General features: G+C 39.2%; 1 protein-coding gene across 1 annotated transcript in view; it reads left to right on the top strand.

The window, feature by feature from the left end:
• Positions 1 to 21385, top strand: part of CD109 (CD109 molecule) — an 83478-nt gene extending 62093 nt beyond the window's left edge. Inside the window, exons 28-33 of the mRNA XM_055714682.1 lie at positions 1612 to 1767; positions 1850 to 1915; positions 8678 to 8814; positions 12996 to 13152; positions 13565 to 13667; positions 16123 to 21385. Coding sequence (XP_055570657.1) covers positions 1612 to 1767; positions 1850 to 1915; positions 8678 to 8814; positions 12996 to 13152; positions 13565 to 13667; positions 16123 to 16313 — 810 coding nt within the window. The 3' untranslated portion in view covers positions 16314 to 21385. The remainder of the gene's footprint in view (positions 1 to 1611; positions 1768 to 1849; positions 1916 to 8677; positions 8815 to 12995; positions 13153 to 13564; positions 13668 to 16122) is intronic.
• The last annotated feature ends 881 nt before the right edge of the window (positions 21386 to 22266 follow it).

The raw sequence follows: 22266 nt of genomic DNA, 5'->3' as shown, positions 1-22266 counted from the left end.
TGAACTCTGAATTTAGGGTGAGAAATGTAATTGTAAGGACTTGGAAAAAGCGCTTCACAGTATTCCTTGGTTTTCACAGCTTAGGTAAGGGCAAGCGTATTTCTGCTTTCAGTTGATTAAGATCAGATTCTCCAACAAGATCTTAGAGCCCCTTAGGTCTGTAAGATAGATCAGACATACAGATCTGATAGGTCACTGTAGTTTCATTCCCTTCAGTGTGAAAGAAGTTTTTTCAGTTTGGGCTTCCAAGCTGTGTATCTTCATCACAAACTGACATGTGAGTGGGCTGAGTAAGGGCAGAGTCATTCAGATGCAAAGAAGTACTTGAAGATACTATTTCAGGGTAAATATTAGCCTCCTACTGAAAAAGTCAGCCACTTACTCCAGACTATTGAATGTTTTTGTAGCCCATTAGTTGTATCTTCATTCACACCATGTTAAGCACTGGAGTTGGGATCTCAGCTGTAGTGGTTCAGCGCACCAGCAACTTTGGCACTGCTGCTAATCAGCTGATCTTTCTGGATTTTAAGAAATCAGTGAAGCAGGTCATCTCAGACAAGGATGGGGCATGGGAAGGAGAGTGGTTTCTAATCGTTTAGAGTGAATAGGCAGCACATAGTGGCACCTTAAGGTATGGCACAATCACCATGTCATAGCTCATCAAAGCTTCTGTTATGTTAGCATTTTGTTACTAGAAGTGACCTAAGAATAAACAAACCACCTCTGTATGCTGAGCCTGCAAGCCAATTCCTTCACTGTCACTGGTTAAAAATAGGTGCAAAATGAATTACATAACAGCAAAAATCCCTGAGAAGCGTTAGAGACATAATTTTTTTTTTCTAGAAAACAGTGGATGTTAAAATTATCATTCACTAAACTGTGATGGACCAAATATTCAAAAACTGCCTCTTGTATTCAAAACTTGGAGAGCTAAGCCTGCAATCATACACAAAGAAAAGAAAAAATTACGTATAGATATATGATACTGTGTTTATAAACATATTCTGCAGTGGTTAAACAATTGCACAAAACCTTTAGTTCAAATATAGAGTTTAAAAAATGGGCTGAATACCTTTGAAATTGTTTCCAGGGGTATGATAAAAACTCATTTCAGGCTATTTTTTTAATAAATGTTAATATTTTTTCAGACCTGTAGCTTTTGCTTCAGTGGTCAGGTACCCTGAATAACTCCTGTGCAGTATTGGATATTTAATGCATAGTCACCAAATAAATCTAGAAAGCAGATTGCTTTCCTCATTGGCTTTCTCTTCACTCTTCACATGGTATGTGATTCTGACTGTTGTGTCTACCACCATGTCAGGTCTTCCACATAGCGTGCACAAGAGCAGAACTTCCTTAGCTGGCTCCCAGTTCATTCTCCATTGTATGTCACAGTAGCTAACTTGTCCTGTGTTGCCATCCCTCTTCTGTGCTGGGATCTTTCATACCAGCGGAATCCCAGTGGAGGTGTGGAGGTGGCTGCATGAAGACTCCAGCATAAACAACAAATGGGATAATGCAGGAACTGTGAGGTCCCCGAGGCATGGCCAATGAACAGGAACTTCTCTGTGCAGATGGCTTCTTCAATGCAGGATTTGTTTCTCTCAACAGGACACGGTGGTGGCTCTGCAAGCCTTGAGTCTATTCGCAACTCTCACTACTGCAAGCAAAACAGAAATGGATGTGACAGTGACAGCACCTTCTTTGAAAATGCCAGAAACATTTTCAATTGATACTCAAAACCGTTTTCTGCTTCAGACCAAGGAGGTACTGTAGAAAGCGAGGAATACTTTCGTAAAGTCTAACTGAAAGTACTTTGAAAATACTGTTTTGCTTATCTTTCTTTCAGATTGCCCCTGCACAACCAATGACAATTACAGTGGCAGCGCAAGGAGTAGGATTTGCTGTCTTTCAGGTACACAGTGCAGTTATTCTTGCTAAAAATATGCTCTCTATAAGGAAGGTGTGTTTTGGAGCTTTATCAAACATGCTAATAAGAACAATCTTCTGAAATGTCTCAAATCACTACCAAAGTACTTCACTAATTGAAGAATGCTCTGAACCAAATATTGTGAATGGACATATTCATGTGATTGTTTATGTTTAATGGCCTGGACTTTTTAATACTGCTGGATGATTGACAGTTCTGGGGCACTTCATGGACCATATCGAAACAGCCCTGCCCACCTGCAGAAATGCAGTGTCCATCTGTAAGACAAAGCACTGCAGTGATACATTGGCAGGCACGAAGGTCAGAGTTAAAAAAAAGGCATGTGGACCAGGCAGGAGTGCCTCATTGAGAACCTGTGGTAAAGCATGGTAAGGCACAGATCAGTACAGAACAAGATTACACTGCTAGTTATTAGCATTATTTTCCTTTTATTGAAGCACAATACAACAATGTTGTGAAAGTTAAAAAATAAAAGACTGTTACAGCCAGAATCTCCAGCAATTTTTACACTGTTCTCAAATAGCATGAACGACTGAGTCAAAGGATCCTGCAAACTGCCAGCAGTAATAGATGCTTAGCATCAGCCAGAAGTGGGGGTGTGGTGAGGGATGGAAGGAGGTATAGTGGTCCCCTCTCCGCCTGTCCTGTGAAAGACTCTTTTGGTAGTATGAATTCAAACATCTTTACTTACATTTAAACAAATTAAGCTGGGATCAGCTCATACTCTATTTAGAACTAGGAAACTGTAAACAGCCTTTTCAGGTGCTTGCTCTTTCCTGATAACAGGAAATCTTGTTCTGCCTCCAAGATTTTCTCTAACCCTATGACAAATATAATGTGAGAAGACGACAGTATTGGGTCTGATTTGATATGGCCACTAATGGGTGTCTCTTCCCTGCCGTCCTGTCCATGATAGTGGCTTAGAACCACACAGGTGAAAAAGATGGCTTCTGAAAAGCTATGGGTAGTACAGAAATACTAGCCTCTAAGCATGAGAGACTCATTTTATTTGAAGTATATAGATAAACTCACAATTGCTGAGCGTATCACAAAAGCAGAGAATTCCTACTAGACTCCTTCTAGCTGTACTTGGGAAAACTGAACTTGGGCTGCTTTTAATCATCTCAGAGTTTTATGCCAGGTCAGACTCCATCTCAAGTTCCTTCCAACCTGACCTTCACTTTGGTGTTCTTATGTGTCTGGGAAACAAAAAAGCATGGTGATGGTTGGTAAATATGCTTTTGATAAAAGACCTTTGCGAAGAAACCTTCAGAGCTGCTTATCAGCAGTGAACAGCAGCTAGAGATACGCCTCATTCGTTCAGCACCAGTCTGCAAAACCCGCAGTGCCGTAAATCATGACCCATGTTTATTAATTCCCAGAAGTGCAAATGAAGTTTACAGCAAAGTTCAAAAGTTTCAGAGTATAGCTTAGATTCAGACCTGCAGGCCCAGATAGGAATGAACATCTCAGCAGGACTGCATTCACACATCTGTGGTTACAGTGTGTGTGTATGTGGAATGCAACAAAGTAGGGTTCCAGAACAGTTAGGGCTACTTAACCTTAATCGTTGTTGAGAAATTTTCCCTGATATTAAGACAAGTTATTTGCCAGGCAAGCAGATCAAAAACTTTTCAGCAAATTGTTTCTTGCTGGAAGATGCCGATTTGTTAAAATGAATGCCTTTTGTGGAAGCACGTTGGTTCCAATTATGTTTTTGCCAGCAGGAAAATTTCACATCCAAACCAGTGTGTCTGGTGAGGACTGAGCAGAAGTCCTCCACCCAGAATAACCAGTAGTTGACTCCATGGTTAAAGTTCCTGGTTTGTTGTATGAACATACAAATATGCTCCCAAGTAACTGGTGTTCGGAAACCATTGCCAGATTATCTTCTATGCTTAGGTCACTGTGCTGTCGCCTTTTTTCCTGCAGCTTTGAGTCAGAGATGCTGTGACTTGATTCAAAATACTGTACTTAACACTCTGTAGTAGCTTCTCCAAAACCTTTTCTTTGCTCAGGTCGGTTCTTGCCTTCTGCTTCCTTTGGTAGGTCTGGTATTCTGAAAGAGCACTGATGTCATTTGAATGAGATTGATCTTTTTCCCAGATACAAGCTAGATCTAGGTCACATGTAATAAATCAGATAGCATGTGACATTGCGATCACATTCCTTCAGCTGGGTTTCATTGTCTTAGGCCTGCCAAAGTACAGTGGTGAGATTCACTGTTCTGGGATTTGACTTTCTGGCCAAATATGGCGTGTCAAAACAGTAATTCATTTAAATATCACAGAACACAAGATTTGGTCCATTAATGGAAAAGGCTGCTTTCCCAACAGAATGGATTCTTAGAAAAAAACCCACAACCCCACCTTATATCCTGTGAAATCTCACTATCTGTGTGTGCAAGTTGGCAATGCATTCACTCTTGACCCTGCAGGATCACATAAAATGTATTTATTTTGGATAGTATAATTGCAAAAGCAGACGTTTATGTGTAGCTTTATGATCCTGCTGTCAACAGAGTCTCCTAGCTTATCCCTTCATTATGTGAGCACATTCCACGGAAGACCTAAGACACTTTCTCTGCAAGAGGAAAGAAAGAAAGGATGATTGTAGGTTTAGGGTATACGAAAGGCACTTTCCAGAGAAAGGAGTCAAAGAAGCAGTCTTCCCTAGGTGGCCTGCTGAAAGTCATGGAAGAAATACCTCTCTGCTGTCTGCTGGGCTTGGCAAATGCCTCAAAAATTTGGCATGGCCCATGCTTTCTAGAAGGAAGAATACCGCTGAAATCCAGGACTAGCAATGAGGGAGAGGGTTGGAAGGCTCAAGGAGGATGGGTATGGGCAAAGTGGATGGGTGAACGAGATCTCCTTGATCTCTTGGTAGTGTATAGAGAGAGAATGAGGAAAAAACCTGTTACTCATCACTGAGAATCTGACAGTTTTTTCCACTCAGTGTATTTGTACCGGACTTAGGCTGAACGTTAATCAGTGTAATGGTACTGGAAAAGGTACACTGTGAAACGCACACATATTTCTCCATTACAGTTTGAGTGGATACTAAGTAGTCAAAAAGGGGCAGAAAAATATTGGAGATGATTTCACTGAATTCATGCCCTCAGTCAAGCACATTTGTGCTGCTAGTTGAAAAACAAAAAGGATAGGGAAAGAGAAATCGATTAGAGTATTATAAATGAGTCACTTTTTTGAAACCTGGTGCAGTTGATTGGGTCAGATACTGTTAAAAGCATCTGTCTCATGCAGAAAATTAGCTTTTAGTTTTCTCTTCTTGGGCCTCTCACCAGAACTGGTTGCAGCGTGACGAGACTGGACCAGATCTGCCTCTAGCTTTGGCAGCTGCTTCTTAAAAGGGTTAAGAAGAAATGCAGTTGCTTGTTTCATTGATTTAATGCTAGTTTTTGTCCCTACTGGTATAGTAAGAGTGTATAAAGAAGGAGGCTTTAATTTAAACTCTGTTTTGAAAAAGATTTTTCCTTCCTTGTCATGAGAAATCGGGAAGGGAAAGTCAGACTATAACAGCAATAATTTATTCCATGAAAATACTAGCTGATTGACCTGTTCAGTATGTGGTTTCAGACATCCTTCATTGGCAGTAAATTCCCATTCATTAGCTTTTTCTGGCAAAAGTTAAAACAGCTTTGTTTCTGTGATGACATATCATTGAGGCACCGCCAGCTTGTCTTCACCAAAATTTCTGCATGCCTTTAACTGGCAGGCTTTCTAGATTGGCTTCATCCTTGGTACTGCCTTCTCCTGCAGAGTAGTTTTACAGGATAAGTCTTTGCTGTTGCACGATGGTTGTCCTGAATGCCTGTACAGGACTGGCTCTGTATTCATACAGCATGCTAAATTCAGTGATGCAAGGCAGGGCAACAGGAATTGTGTGTGTGGATTGAAAGAAAGAGCATAACTTTCATATCAAGGAATGAAAGATGTAGCAGCAAAAGCAAAAATCAGAAATTAAAGACTCCTGTTTGCACAGACTTGCTAGCCTATAACAGACTTGCTAACCTATAACTTGGACAGCCCCCTGTTATACCTTTAAATTTGGACTGACAGTTTTCCATTAGCTGCCAGAAACTGTTGTGAAGGGACTATGGCTTTCCAGAGGCACTCTTCATTCCCTTTATCCCTAGCCAAGCAAAATACATGTTGGGGTCTTGCAAGGGGAGTTATTTGAGCTACTTTCTGGTTTTCTTTTTCTACCAAAATCAAAGAAGATTCCTCCCTCTGCCCTGCCATGTGTTTTATCTTGATGACAAAGGGAACAGATGATGAATATTAGTTTGTATGTGAAAACTGTGCAAACTTACTGTTGGTGAGAATCACAATTTTGCCAAGTAATGTCAACTATTCTTTGATAGTAAATATTTTCTTAGTTTCTTGTATTCAATTTTGTCATTCTAGGGTTTTGAAAGTTGAGCTGATTCATCACACTGAAGTGCTGAGTCTGCAACCCATTCTCTTGTCCTCTGTCAGAGGTGGTGTCCCATTTGTGCCACAGCAAAGGGATGCTGCAGTTACCATTAACATCGCATCAGGTGTTAGTTAGCCTGAAGCACATTAGAATGTTTTCTCAAAGTTAAATTTCATTTTTTCTGTCTTTTATGGAGTGTAAGTACAGAAGTAGGCTAGAGCAGATGTGTTGAGGCAACTGATCGTATTCATTATCCTGTATCCCGTAGGGACCAGTAGAGAGAGGATGACCAATGAAGGCTACTAGAACAGGGCAAGCATGAAGCGATATCTCAATGCTATGCCCTCTTGCCTTTCATCAATTTGCTATACGGGGCCTTCCCAATCCACAGTTCATCTCTGTGTGCTTTCTCTGGCTGGGTAGGTGGTTTCTTGGTAGGTTCTTTTTTTCTTCCATAAATATGTAACTTTTAAAGTATTTCTTAACTTTTAACAACCACAGCTTCTTATGGCAAGTAGTTCTGCAGCTAATGGTGTATTGCATGAAGAAGCAGTACCTTTCTCGGCTTGAGTCTGCTGCACGTGTTCTTGTATTTTGATAGAAGGTGTAAGAGTGACTGTGTTGGGTCAGAGCAAAGCTCAGTCTAGCCCAGTGTTCTGTTTTCCACAACAGCCAGAAGTGGATGCTCAGGAGAAAGTATAATAAGATAAATACATGTAATACATTACCTGACTGTCTTCTACCTCGTACCCTGTATTATTTGAGACCTTCAGCTGAAGATAGTTTCTGTGGGCTCAGAAAATTTTGGTTCCATGAAGTTGTCTATTTTGCCCTTGAATGCTTGTACAGTTTAGTATCTACATCATCTTGTGGGAAGGAATTCCGCAATTTAATCTTGCATTGCATGAAAAACTGTTTTCTATTCATTCATCTTTCCCAATGCAGGTCATTAGTCTATAGACCTTTACTGTGTCCTTCTTCCAACTTCACTGTTTACGTCTGAATTTTCATCTAATTTACCATTTCTTAAATGGTTAACAGATCCAGTAGTAATCAGTTCAAACCCCATTATTATGTACGTAAAATTTCTTTCATTCTGCCACTCTTTGCAGTAATCTTGTCTTTGCTACCTCAAATAAATTGGTATAATCAGCAAACTTTATTACATCAGGATTCACCCTATTTTCTGCATCCTGTATAGATACATTTAATGGTCACCCACTTGTCATCCTCTAGTCTGGTACTAAGGCAGTTTTAAAGAAACACTGCAGGTAATAATTCAGCTGTTTCTTTACCTCATCAAATCCAGTTCTGTAGGCAGTACAGCCTGGTTTTTTACTGCATAATATTCTGTCATGGCTGGTAATGTGAGAGTGCTGATTGGTGGCCTCTATTCCAGCTGCAGCATTTCTGCTTTGGCTCTTGACAATTTTATAGGATATTGAGATAATCAGGCTATCTCCTAATTATTCAGACCTCTTTTAAGGGCTTCTGATTTTGCCACTCTTCTACAACTGTTTCAAGGATCTTATGCACGTCTACACTAGAAGAATTGGAAACTCTTCAAACTGTGCCTAGCAGATGAGCTTATTTTATATTAATGTCACTGTCCTGCACTGGACATCCTGCCATACTTCTTGGCTCGCTTAGCAGAGCTTGGCATTGTTGAGCACAGGGGGTGAGAGCTCTGTCCTTGGGGTGGACTGAAGACCGTAGCTTTGTCTTTGCACAGATGAACAAGGTGATGAAACTGCTTACTTAACTGCAAGGAAACTGTTGTTCTGAGCTTGGAGTACCGTGCTATTCCTCATCTGTTTTGTGTGTATGAATGCTGTGAAATGAAGACTGAAGACAAATTCTGTACATATGCTATGTATTTGCTCTTGCTCTGCTTTCATATACAGCCTGTCTTTTTTAACCCAGTGGGTGTTGCTCTCTGAAGTTTCCCTTTATTCATCCCATTTCACTGTCAGGAAGTAGCTGCACACATTATAAACCAGCAGGCAACTAGGGAGAAAATTACTGGTTCTCCTACAGCTCCCTTGTGTTTGCCTCAGTTGTGTCCTGCTAATTATATTGGTTCTCTGCTGCATTACGAAGTCTTCAGAAGGGATAGTTCTTTCGGAGAATTCCTAAGAATCTCGTGTGTGTGACTGTCATATAGAAGGCCATGTATATCCTGTCTCCTGTGAGCACTCCCCTGGCACTATAGTGTTAGGAACCGAAGTGTTTTAACCACACAGATTCGCTTTAAATATGTAACCTAATGTCTCTACTTGCAATCCACAGCTCAATATTATTTACAACACAAAACACACCGGTCAGAGGCTCAGGTCTGTCCGAAAACAAGAAGCCTTTGACTTGAATGTTGATGTAAAGGATGATAAAGATGATAAAAACCATTTGACCTTGAATGTGTGCACAAGGTAGGTAATTTTGTTGAAGCATCTCATACACCTCTTTGTCTGTACATCTTTTAAATGATTTAAAATCAGCTTAACTACCCATTTGTTTGTATGGATTTACCAATGTATGGGATATAAACATATAACTAAAGAGAATAAAGAAATTGCTTTGTAAAACCAGCAGTAGTTAAACTAAGAAGCAATTCCTAAGTCAATAAGTAGATCTTTTGTGCAAAATTGTTGCTGGCCAGGTGATATCTTTTACTGGTATGCATAAAGGTTGTGGTACCCTAAATATCTGAGGTGCATGGCAGTGTTTGTGTGAAATACAAGAAAATGCTCAAAGGCTTCTTTGGTGCAAGTGCTTCTTAGCTATATGGAGAACTGTGGACAGACTTGAAAACTGAACCGATGTCTTCCACATTCTAACTTCTGGTAGCAGACTGTGACAACTGCCCATTACTCTTACCTTTCATGAATAGAATGCTTTGCTTTTGATCTAGAAGTAGATCTATTTTTTTTGTGAAGAGAGAAGGAAGTTCTGAAGTGCTGAAAGCACCATGGAATAGAAGTAATCATTCTTTGGTCATCTCTGTTAATAAACTTTGCTCAGAACAATTTTGGCAGGAGCCAAAATCCATATTTTGATAAATTCAAAGTCATATAAATTTATGATAAATTCAGCTGGGGTTTTGTCTTATTGTGCAAGTATCTTTGTGGTCTTTCATTTACCAGTATGTCTTATGAATATGGTAATGTAATATAATGCAAGCATCGCTCTAGATTTGAAAGAGGTGATGAGTTTTCCAGCCAGGCTGATGCTATTTCTGCTGAATAAGACAGGCGGGAGGACGGGGGTCCATCTGGGATGATGTTTCTTGTTCTGTAAATACCTACTAAGAACTGAGCTGAGACTGCTGAAGTATCATGTCAGAGACCACAGAACAGCCACAAGATGTTACCTGGATAGAATTTGCATTAGATGAGAACAGGTGACGATGAACAGTCGTATTGCATATTCCTAGGTCAGCCAGCCATTAAATCAGGTTGTTTCTTTGACTGCTTTGCTGCCTCATTTTTAATTGCTGAGAGAGTGTTTAAACATGTATTTCTTTGAAATACATGAAGATGTTTGTTCTCTGGCAGTTTCTTCAGTATGCACTTATTGTAGTTAAGAGCACTGCTTATTTGACGGTAAACCCTATAGGACATTGTATCTATATATTTGTGGGTTTAGTCTTCTACCTTTTATTATCTAGAAGGATGTTGAGATGACTACATTCTTTGTATTTTAGGATTTAATCTGTGAATACTTCCTCTAGAAACACTGTTTTCGTCTTGTGACATTTTGATGGGTTCCTTGTAAATGCAAATGCAAGATTTGCAAAGTACCACCTGATCTACCGTGATTACTCTTACATTCATTTCCTCCACATCCTCTTTTTGTTATTTATTTAAACTTTAAACACCATATGCCTGGAACTGTTTTTATGCTCAGCCTACCACAAGGAAGATGTGACTGGAGATGGAGCCTCTAGGTGACACCATTATACAAGTAATCAGCTATAGTGGATATGATTTTAGCACAGAGAGGATTGAGTTAATTTGGGAAATAGCCAGCAGGCACAAAGCCAGAGCCCGGTTTTTATGTGTTTCTGGTAACAAATTCAGTGATACAGATGGTGGGCAAGGACACTAGAATCCATGAGAGCTCTTGAAATAGAATGGGCTTGTTCTCTTTTAAAGTTTTCTGTGAAGTGTCAGCAGCTTTCTACAGTCTAGCACAAATTCCTGACATGTAAAGAGCTTACATGTTGGGTCTGGGATAAGTCTTGGCTGAGCATTCTGATTTTCTGGCTAAGACCTTTGGCTCAGGAGTACAGACAGGAAGGGCTCCATTTCTCTGGGAAGGCACGAGGGTGATGATGTTTTAATTGCAAAGTATTCAAAGGATAGGGGAAAATCTAGTGGCATTATAAAACTGCCCCAGGAGAATATTTGGAACATTAAGATTCATCAACTCTTGTAATGGAAAGTGAACTGGTATAAGTTCTAGTAAGTGTGTTTCTGTTCTTTAGGCTGAGACTTCATCTCTGGTTGCTTAGCTTGATAGACTAGTCATCCTCTTTTTTTTTTTTTTCTGCTTATATATTTTATATAATATATGCATTATCTATCTCAAATTCTTTAATTAGTTTCAGGTTGGTCTACTTATAATCTTTACAGCATGATGTGGCTTTCTGGTAGAGAAACCAAAGCAGGCAAATACAGAAAGACTGCTGAAATCTCCACCGGTTTAGCTAGCTGTGGGTATGTGTAGTCAGGTAACAGAGGCTGCAGCTTTACAATTTTTTTCTTTCTCTAATCTGCAGAATATTCCACCTTTTCACCAGCTTGTTAGTGATTGGTCACGGTCATCTCAACTAGGTATCATTTTTGACAACACTGGAGCAGATGTCTCATTCAAATTGAACTGATTCTTGGTTAGAGAAGCTAACTCACTGTCTGGGAGTCAAATACCCAGGGCTGCCAGTGTCTCCTTTGGTCAGTCTCGTTGCCTGCATACCATTTCCAGGCTTGGGAAACAGCTGATGGTTCTACTCACTGTCTTGTTTATGCTTTCTGTGTACACTAGCTTGGTTGTATTTTCTCCTCTTTTGCATTATCTATGAGAGGGTCTCATACAGCTCTTACATTGCTGAAAGAGCTGAAACATAAAATTTAACTCAAAACATTCTCAGTTCTCTTCAAGTACAAGTTTTAAGTCTTCTTTCTTTCTTTTACTGGTCGTTCTTGCATGGTGACTTTTTTTTTTCTTTTTAAAGAGACCATGGAGTTGAAGAGACAATACCAGGGGCCACCCCTCAAGACTGTCTCTCTTCTTTGTTAAGACAGCCAGATCCTCATAATTTCTAGGGATATATCTTACTCCTTGACAATGCCAAGCGCGTTTAGTTACCTGTTGGTATTTTGATAGGCAGCTTGGGTATTTTCCTCCCCTCTTATTAGTAATTATGCAGAAATAATTACATCCAGTTCCAATTCAGTTATTTGTTTTCAATAGCAGCTACTTTGGCACAGCACATCATCCAACAGATGGTTTCATTTGTTTCTAATCTCATGAGCCAACTGAAGTCAGCAATTGTGCTGTATTTCTTTCAAAGTCATATCTGCATTTAATCAGCCATGCTGCCAGGCTTAACAGCATTGCTTTGAAAGCAAGTCTTCCCTCTTTTTTTTTAAACCATCCAGCTCTACAAAGAATTAGTTTAATAACTTTCAACTACTGTCAAGCCTTTAAAATGAGGATTGGAGAAACTTCTATTCTCGTACAACAATGATCATTTACCCTCTGTGCCAAGGGGGTGAAACTCTTCTGCCATTTGCTTCATTTAAAGTAATAATCTTTTGCAGGTATCACTGTAGCACAGACCATAAATATATTTTGATCTGTTTTGCACCATAGTATTGTAAGGCTTGCTCAACAGAGCAAAGCTTTTTAGTACAGCATCTGATTTTCACATAGGAAGAAGATGTAATGATAAGCAGCATGTATGAAAAAAGAAGGAACTCAACTTCTTAAATCTTCTTTTTCCAAAACTGGATGAATAACATAGCTATGCATTTTAAAAATGGAACTTTGAGAAATAATCTGATGATGACTCTATTAATGGAACTACCAATTTGTATGAAGGAAATATAAAGATTTGGGAGACTTTTTTTGGTGTATACCTTTATCTCATCCTCCAAAAATGAATAAAAGCAAAACAATGCATCCACAATAGGAAATATTTATATTTCTGTTCAAGAGTTCCTACAGCAATTTCTTAATTACTTCTTTTATAACGTATTTAATTGCAATATTTCCTGCATATTTGTGATGTAAGCCTGCACTTATAGATGCCAATGAAAAGCTCCTAGTGGTGTCAGTGTGGTCTCTCATACGATTTATGTACTGTAGTTTTCTCAGTGCTAAACCTGCTTTTGCGTATGTGGTTGAAATTATCAGGCAGAATAATAGAGAAATCAATTATTATCTCTTTATTGTTAGAAAGGTTCTTGTTGGCATTTTTTTCCGTTTGTTTTTTAAGTATTCTTAAGCGTTATTGCTTCTATAGTTGGGATTTAATGATCAAACAGTTTCTTTGGAGTGGATTACTGGTTTTCTACTAAAAGTTCCTTTGTCTCTGTGTTTTGAAAAGGTACTTGGGTTCCAGCACAGCTCCCAGTAGTGGTATGGTCCTCATGGAGGTTGGCTTACTCAGTGGTTTCTCTGCGTCACCAGATTTCATTCTATTAGACAATACATTTAAGAAGATGGAAAAGGACAATGGAAAAGTCAATCTATATTTAGACTCTGTAAGTTGAAAATAACAAGAAATGTGTTTGTAGTGATGTTAATCTTGACTCTGCCATTGTTTGGTTTAAATTTGGAAAGACATTGTATTCTTTGGGTAAACTAACATCTGCTATTCACATTGATTTAACAGTTTCACTGTTTTTTTAGCGAGACTGACTGGATAGGTACAACTCAGTTATATTTTTAAGGGGTTTCTAGATTAAGCCTCTTAAAAATCATACATAAGAAGGCAGACATTTCAAGAAGTCTGTAATTTGGCCAAAATTACTACAAATGAGGTAAGCAACTTTATATGCATCCTGACTCCAAGTCTTCAGAAATTAAATGAACTACCACTGAGCTAGAAGTCCTTACCTCTTCCATGAAACCACCATCACCTGGCTTCTCAGGATGTTTCTCTTGTTTTTCTAGCTAAATGAAACACAGGTTTGTGTGGATATTCCAGCTGTGAGAGACTTCAAAGTGGCAAACATCCAAGATGCTTCAGTGACTGTAGTGGACTATTATGAACCTAGTAAGTGTCAGTCATTCCAAACAGATCTCAGTGATTTGGAAGTTTAAAATAAAGTTTCTTTTTGTGGAAATAAGACAAATTTTAGTGAAGACAAAGACACATCAGACTGAAATTTACTTTTTTCATTGAATTGCAACCTTTTTGGACATTGACATTCCAAATTTTTGTAACAAATAGTAATGTTTTCCCATATATATGTTTACTGTTCTAATGGATTGGTTCCTCAGCTGGTGTGGATTGTCAGAACTTATTTGTCAGCTTGTATAAATTGGCTTCAATATGGCCCAACAAAATGAAGAAAGAACTCCACTGTGGTTCATTTACCAAGTTAATGATTATCTTTCAAGTATCTTTTACATCTGTTTCTGGTTTAAACTATGAGTCCTTCACTGGAGAAAATGCAAGTGTTTTGATTTCTATAGTTATGTACAAAAGATGTACATGGGAAAAACTGTTTCAAAGCTGTCTGGGTTGGGTTGGTTTGTTTTTTTTTGGTGTAGAGTGTGTTTTAGAGAAAGGCAACGATATACAGAGCTCTTGGGCAAAATGAAAAGCAAAGAAAGATTACAAGCTGCTGGAGAAGATATTAAGAGGTTTTCATTACACCAGCCAGCTGAAACATTAAGGATTTGGGCTTGGTCTGAGATAAGGCATAAGAAAGTTGTGTAGGCAATTTTCTTCATGTTGGTTTGTTTTAGCACAAGACAAAAGACAACCAAATATGCTATGATGTGTACTACTTTAGCTAGATGAAGATCATATTTATTCTATGTAGGCTGAAATGTTTGATCAGTCATAGAATTTTAAACTAAAATAGGAAACTAGCGGATGTGACTACACTGTCCATTAATGTAGAGCATGTTTTAAGGCCTAGTGGCTCAGCAAAGTAAAGCAATTTTTGATTGAGGCAAACATATAACACTTAGAATCTGTGGCAAAAAGGAGTTTCCACATGCTTCAGTTTCTAGGAGAAATGCTCAAGACCTAGTCTTTTTATAAGACTGCTGTTAGATAATGAATATGTGTATTAAAAAGTTGCATATAAAAGCACATGCGTTAATATTTTTATTCTATGTAAATACATTTAGTATCCATAAGTTCTCAATTAATCAATATTAATTTAAAGATACTAATTAATATTCTCAAACACTAAAATTTGTGTGACATATTCAGTGCTGCAATAGAAACCTTTGACCTTAAGAAAGAGATTGTTTCAAATACTGTTTTACAAGACACCATTCCTACTATTGTGTAGCATAGGCATACTATTGGTCAACGTGATTCTGAGTTCTCTCCTGAGAGAACACCTTCCTATCTAATACAGGAATGTCCTTTTATTTTGGTCTGTTAGTTTCCATCGCTCTCATAGTCAGTGACCCAAGGTGTATATTTTATGCAATGGTGACAGCCAAATTCATGGCCTGTTCGGAGCGAGGAGATGTCTAAGGAATCCTCATGCTCTGCAGTTTATCTGTGTGGCAGATACTACAGCTGGCATAGGTATAAGGACTGGCTTGGATGCCAATACAGCAGTGCCAGCAAGGAGATCTGCCGGGGTTAATATACACACACCTACTGAGCACATTCACATGGCTGCTGCTTCTCTTACCTGACTTTGTTCAGAGCTAGTTGAGTGTCACAGCTGGGTAAGCATTCGGGCCTGTAAAGTTACATCTTTTATTTATTTTTTTTTTTTAATATCTTGGGGCTTGAAAGGAAACTGAATATCATTTCAGTTAAAAAATACTACTTATAAAAAAAAAAAAAAAAAAAAAAAAGAAATTGCATGTCCCTAGTTGGAATGAAAACCTCCAAACCAAAAAAACCAACTGTGGGAAAGAACCTATGCAAAAATTTGTTCTGTGAGCAATTGCTATGCATTGATGTTTTTGAAATGAATACGATTTTCCAGGCTTCTAGTCTTGGCTCTGTAGCAATTCTTCAGGGAACAGGGGAGCAGAATACAGGAGCAGGAGCTAAGTGAGGTGAGCAGTCCCAAATTCAGGGTGCTGAAGCTCCCAAACGTAATGGTGACAGACAAAGCATCAGTTATGAGAGACCTAGCTCTTAAATGTCATAGCCGCTAACCTGCCAGGTAAAACATCCAAATTCCTTTGTCACGGGGGTTGCTTTGTAGGTAGGGGAAAAATTACTTTAAAAATGTTTGACTGAAGTTTGTGAGCACATTGGGTCTCACAGTTGAGATTAAGTCTGTGGAGGTGTGCCTTTCACCAAGCATTTGCCTGAATATACGGAGAACATTTTGACGTTTTGGGAGAAGAGCAAAGGTTAATGCCTAGGCTTAAACACCCGGTCTGGGAAGTATTTTGCAGTGTATGACAAGATCTACATCAGAGTTTAGTGCATCCTTTAAAAATGCTTTCTTTGTGAAACTTAATTTGTTGGTCAGTTCTCGGAAGTGCATTAACTAGTGTTAACTAATCTTTCTGAACAGGGAGAAGAGCGGTGAGAAGCTACAATTCAGAAGTAATGCAAAGTATAACCTCTTGTGACTTCTGTGAAAGCGATTGCGGTCTTTGCCACCGAGGTGGTTCTCCAGCCTTGCTTCAGCACTCTTCGTTGGCCTCTTTGTTCTGTGTGCTGTTTGTCCTTCATGTAAACTTGCTGTGCAGTTGGGTGCTGTAAAAGGAAACTGATCACGTTTCACATCTAAAGTTTCCATAAATTATCCAAAGAAAGTTTTATGTTCAGATACCAGCCTGTCTTTAGCGATTACAGTGACCAAACTCCTGCTGCGTTCAGGGAGAGCTGGGCTGGCCCATATGGTGAATTTCTGGCTGTGCCAGAAAACTTCTTTAAGTGTCTGCTGGAAAAACTTTCCAAGCGTTAGTTTCATACTGAAGTTATTTTCTGAAGAAGCACAGAATTACCAAGAAAGCAGTCAGAAAATACAAACCTAGCTCTATGTTCCTACTTCCTTTTTCCCTCAACTTTAAATTGTGCTTTGTTTTTTTAGGGATGTATGTTAGTTTACTGTGCTTTTCTGAAACACTAGCTGCTTCTCTGTTGGGTTGTTGGTAAGCAGAGCTTGGTATAGAGCTTGGTTTGTTCTGTTCTGCAGCCATGACACAACATTAATACTGAATTTAGCTGTATGCTGTCATGGGGAATAATATGAAAAGGAGCTGGCTTCAGAGCAGATCCAAGAGCCAAAAAGTGCTGCATTCGCAATCTGCTGAACACTCCAGAAAATTGTCAGTCATCTTTTATCGATACAGAGAAGCTAGGTGGATTTTTTTGCCAATTCATAAGCTAATCATGTTTGAAAATAAGGCCTCAGGATGTTCTCATGCATTTTACTCTGAAAGGCTTTTACTGTAAGTGTATCAAAGATGGAGTCTATGTTTGAGACTTCATTTTGCTGGGGTTATTCAGAAGCAAACCCAATTCTCTTTCTGTGTGAGAGTGCTGGTGTCCACTGGCATATTTATGGCCAGCAGGATGATGATTGCTTTGATCCTTTTCTGATTTTTGGAAGTCTTCTAGAAATGTTGCTCTGGGGCATCATTTATATCTTACATTTGCGGTGTTGTCTTGTCGACAATTTAAATGGCGTAACCCTAAGCAGCTACTTACTGCTGTCTGTGCCACGTTAGCTCGTTGGCCCTGACTGCCATCTCTGCGTGCAACTCCTGTTGTTGGTTGGTGGGAGAGGCTTTTAGGAGATGTGGGCTGCACATGCATTCAGTCCAGCAAAACAATTGACGTGCTTGCTTAACTTTAAGCACATCCTTGTATGCTTAAGTGCTTTGCTGAAGTAGGTCGGGGAGACAGACGGCGAAGAGCAGCAGGCACTTTTACACCCAAACCTGCTCTTTGCACGTGAGGAGAATTACAGGTCTTTGTGAATGTAGAAATGCGTGAGCTTGGGACCTCTTCCCTCCTGAGGGAGTGTATGAACCTCTTCCCTGTCTGGCAAGCCGATGTTTCCTTCTTGAACACTGCCTGTGATATCTAATGCTTACTTCTTTTTGATAAGGAAGCCAAGCCGGTAGCAGTCCTGGTTACTGAAGTGAAGTTAATAGCTGTCGTGCCAACTAACACAGGTAGAAATTCTAAGGCTATTGATTCTCTGTCATACCTTTTTGAGACGGAATGTGTACGTGTGCACATGTAATAATATGGCACTTTCCTTGAGCAATTTCTAATTGTTACTCAAATTTTGCTACTGCTTAAAATATATATTTTTGTATTTTATGCTGATCTGTACTTTTGTTTACAAAGGAAGTTAGTGCATGGGAGCATGGGAAAAGGCTTCAACTTCCTGAACTAGGTGCCTTCTAATACCAAGGTGTAGGTTTTTAACTCCAAAACGAGTTTAGGTGGGGTTGTTTACTTCAGCTGTATTGAGAAGTTTTTTCACAAACCTGGGGTTCTGTTCTGTCTCTCTGGCAGACCTTAGTCCTGGTTCTTTGTATACAGTCAGTTCACGCTTTTCAGTTGTCTTTGGGTGCCCTTTGGATCTAGCTGCTTGAATTAGTGCCTTAACATGAGCACCTGTGCTGCTCTGACCCACATGAAGTAAGATCATATTTATTGAAATCCAAAGCACTACGTAGTGAATGGGATACAGGATCTGACCTTCTCTAAGTCATGCCCATGGTTACGCGGCTCCAAAGCTAATAGAAACTGAGATACAAACTGAAACACATCTTTGTGTCTCATATCCTTTATTCACATATGGGAGCATAGATTAAATTGCGCCAAGTTTAAGATCTGGAAAACATTCACACTCTAATCTGGGATATGTTTCACTGTGGGTTTGATTTCTTGGTGGCCTATGAAAGCAGGTTTTCTTTTGCCTTTGGGGACAGCAGTCTTGACGTGTCATTTGCCTTCATTTAATATAATTTCAAGAACCCAAAGCGCACGTACTTTCAGTTTTTAATATATGTAGAACTTCTAAAGGGACATTGATACCTGATTAATGTTGGGATAAAGAGGCTTATGTTCTAGACAAGATGTACTGGAGATGAACTACTCCTTTGCAGTAGATAGTAGGAATAAATTAGTTTTATTTTGCAGGCAGTCCCAGCTTCCTGAATATCCTCCAGAAAAATGGATTTAAGCTGCTCAGCCTAATTTCAGATAGTGCAGCTTTTATTAGTATTCCCTTACATTTATTTCTGAGACAAACAACACATGTTTTTAAATTTCTCTAGGCTGCCTTGCACACCCTACTAAGAAGCATCAGTCATAATGCAGCATGTCATGGAAATTGTCTGAGTCAGTGAACAAACATCCTCTTTTATTTTATTTTTTTCTATACAGCAGGCGTATATTACAGACATCCAAATCTGCCTCTGTACTAAGCTATTTTAAAGGAGCATTGTACATTGTATGACTTTAAAGAAATGTTTACACCAGGTGGCCTTTAACATCCCTACACTGATGCCTTCGGCTATTGCTTTGAATGAGTTGCAGATGATATATTTTGTCTTGTGTGTTGGCAGTGAATGGAACAGAGGAAAGGGAACATTATGTGGCATAGTGACTTTTTTTTTTTTGTTTTCCTTATCATTGCATAGAAACCTTTTACACGAATGCTCAGCATATTTTTTTTTTTTCTTTTAACTGCTCTGTAAAGTCAGGTTTGATGATAGAGGGGCCATGCTCCCACTGAAGTTACTAGGAAATCTTTCAGCAAAAAATCTTCAGTAACTCTTTAGGAACAAGGTCTTTAAGGAGTGGTGCTAGAAGTAGTCAGGAAAAAGGTATTTTGTGATGGAGCCTTCAAGTTGCACTGCCTGAACATTTCTGTGTGGTTGCTGTTTCTTTGAAATCTGAGCATTGTCCAGTACTTCCCATGCCCTTTTCAGCCATATGCTTTCAATGGATGTGGTCTGTGCAGGGCCATTAATATGCTATTAAAGCAGTAAGAAATAGTCATTTAGTTAGGATTGGCTTCATAACAAAACCATAATGCATTTTAATGGATCTTCCCCACCCCCCCCCACCCCCCCCCGCCCCAGATTCTACCTTTGCTGTCATCCATGATCTTAGCTGAAGTTTTCTTTACAAGTTTCTCTGTGGGTGTCACCTAGAAGCCTTCTATACCACACGTTGTACTGACCAGCCAACAAGTGCTGCCTAACAGTTTTACAGCACCTTGGAGTCTGCGTGCTGGGCCAGCTCAGTGGCTGCTTTGTTGCCCAGCTGCCATGCTGTCCTGTGCTTCACAAGCAGGAGCCTGTGGCTTGTGCACATGAATAATAAAAGGGGGAGCGGCCAGACTGATGCAGGAGAAACATAAAAGCCAAGGTCCAACGTTACGTGCCTCAATTTTGCCTTGAAAGTCACTTGAAAATTGAACCTAAGATTCAAAAATTGGTTTTATTCACTTTTCAAAATACTATCCTAGCAATATTTCTCCAAATGTGTTGTTCAAGTTAGTATGAATATTGGCAACATTTGGTTTAAGCAGATTCCTGTAGAAAGCATATATATATACACATAGCCATTATATAGGCTCCAGTGTACTACAGTGTGCAATGTATGTGCAGTTAAAAACATAAAAGGTCTTCACAAAGTGCCCAAACCAACAGCATTGTGTGATGCTCTGTTTTTCAAAATACACAGGCTTTTAGGGAAGATTATATTTGGGAAGCAACTCGTGCCCAATGGCATAATTTTTCTATCTCAAATACTGAGAAAGAGTATGCAGTTTTAATTCTAATGGCTAATAATATTTCTGTTACAGCCTTTCTTCTTCTACCATAAATCTTTATACAGTGAACCATCTTTATGTGTTTAGTCCTCTTAAATACATAGGAGATTTTGAAATTAGATTTCTCACTAGTAATTTGTCCATAAAATATAACAGCAGTTATGTGATCAGGTCTTTTGAGGAGTTATTAGATTCTCCTTTTCCCCATGTCAAAATATGTGAATTCAGTGTTTTTTCTTATTCAGTTTATTGAATTTTTGTTTGCCACTTGGAAATAGCATTGCACTAATGCTATTCTATGCAATAAAGTCTGACAGTGTGCAGTAACAGATCAATCCAGTGATTTTTTTTCCTAATGGATAGCTCATTATTTTCAGATGTGTATTAATTGCTTATGTGCTACATTTGTGTCACCAGAACTCCAGTGTTAGTATTTCTCTGTAATTTCAAATCATACACTTTATTTCTGTATTTCTTAGTGGTTAATCAAAAGCTTCATCAGCCTTGCTCAGATCTTATGATGTTACATTATGAATTAATTTTTTTTGTTGTGTTTTTTAGTACTGTTAGGTTGGGCGGGATACTGATATGAGGAGGAAAATATAAAAAATGCTGTCTCAAAGGAATTATCATATAAGCAGGTGTAATGTACCATACATTAGCTATCCTACTGGCTGTTGCATCTCTTCTTTTTTCAAATCAGACACTAAGCAATTTGAACTAACATTCTTGGCTGCCTTGAGACTTAGTCAGATACCCACTTTGATCTAGTTTAGGATAATCATATGCATTTCCACTTTTGATCGAATCAGAAACGGTAGAGAAAGAATGCTTTTATGAGCTGTCTTGAGCAAAGGTGAACTAACATGCCAGCTATGCAAATTGCTTCTTTCTTTTCAAATAATAAAACGAATGTTAAGGAACTAGACTGTTCCACAGGATTTTCAAAAACTGTCATTGATTTATTTTTCTTCAAATAAAGTTTTCAATAGCTATTTTTGAATTCTATTAAAGATGACTTTTAATAATATCAAGTGTTTGCTTGTTTAACCATACAGCTTCCTGCACTAGAACACAGCTTCTGTACGCTGTCAACCACTACCCATCCTCACCGCGTCTTAGAGGCTGCCTCACCTGTGTGTTAAAGCTCATAATCCAAAGTGATGCAGCAGTGGTTTCCGTGGTCAGGCTGGTAAGCATGACCCTGCAGATCATTGAGTGGGACTTTTCTGACAAGGGGTCACCTCATTTTAAAAGCATACTGCTTGATTCAACATGAAGTTATAGGAAGCTTTGCTGTTACCTTTGGCAGAAGTAGCATAAATAGTCTTATCTGATGAGCTCAGTTCAGGCCGGCCCGTGGTGTTCGTGGAGAACCTCAGGAACTGTACTGGTTCTGTGGACAGGAGCAAACCTTTTAGATAAAGAGCCCATTGCTGTCCAGGGACTGAAGTGGCTGTAAAAGAGCTCCAGGAAAACTTTATGCTAAAGTATTTTATAAAAACTCAATTGATGTGCAGATTATTATTTTTTGGGGGGGTGAACTGCTATTTTAACTGTCATTTTTCATGCTTTGGAAGTTTGGCCCCCATGGCGCTACTTTTCCCTAATTCTCCTCACAGTTCTCTTGCTGTTCCTCCGGCCTGCCCTTGGAAGGGCTTCCTGGCCTGTTTCAGCTTTGAGGTCAGGATCTGCTCAGCCTTGCTCACTTCTTTTACCCTGACCTCTCAGTGATCTTGCCCATGAGCTCGGCAGCCGTCCCTGTGCTGTCTCACAGGTCTACCCTTTCCTTCAGAGCTTTTGTTGCCTGTGAAGACTGAAATCGTTTTCAGTCTCACTTTTGTGGATGAATAGCTACCAACTTGAACTCAGGGTGGATAAAAGGGACACTTTGGACTTGTTCAGCACAGA

Source organism: Falco cherrug, chromosome 6, assembly GCF_023634085.1.
Source record: "Falco cherrug isolate bFalChe1 chromosome 6, bFalChe1.pri, whole genome shotgun sequence".
Classification (NCBI taxonomy): domain Eukaryota; kingdom Metazoa; phylum Chordata; class Aves; order Falconiformes; family Falconidae; genus Falco; species Falco cherrug.
Note: the sequence above shows the minus strand (reverse complement) of the source record. Positions and strands in the feature narration are given on the sequence as shown.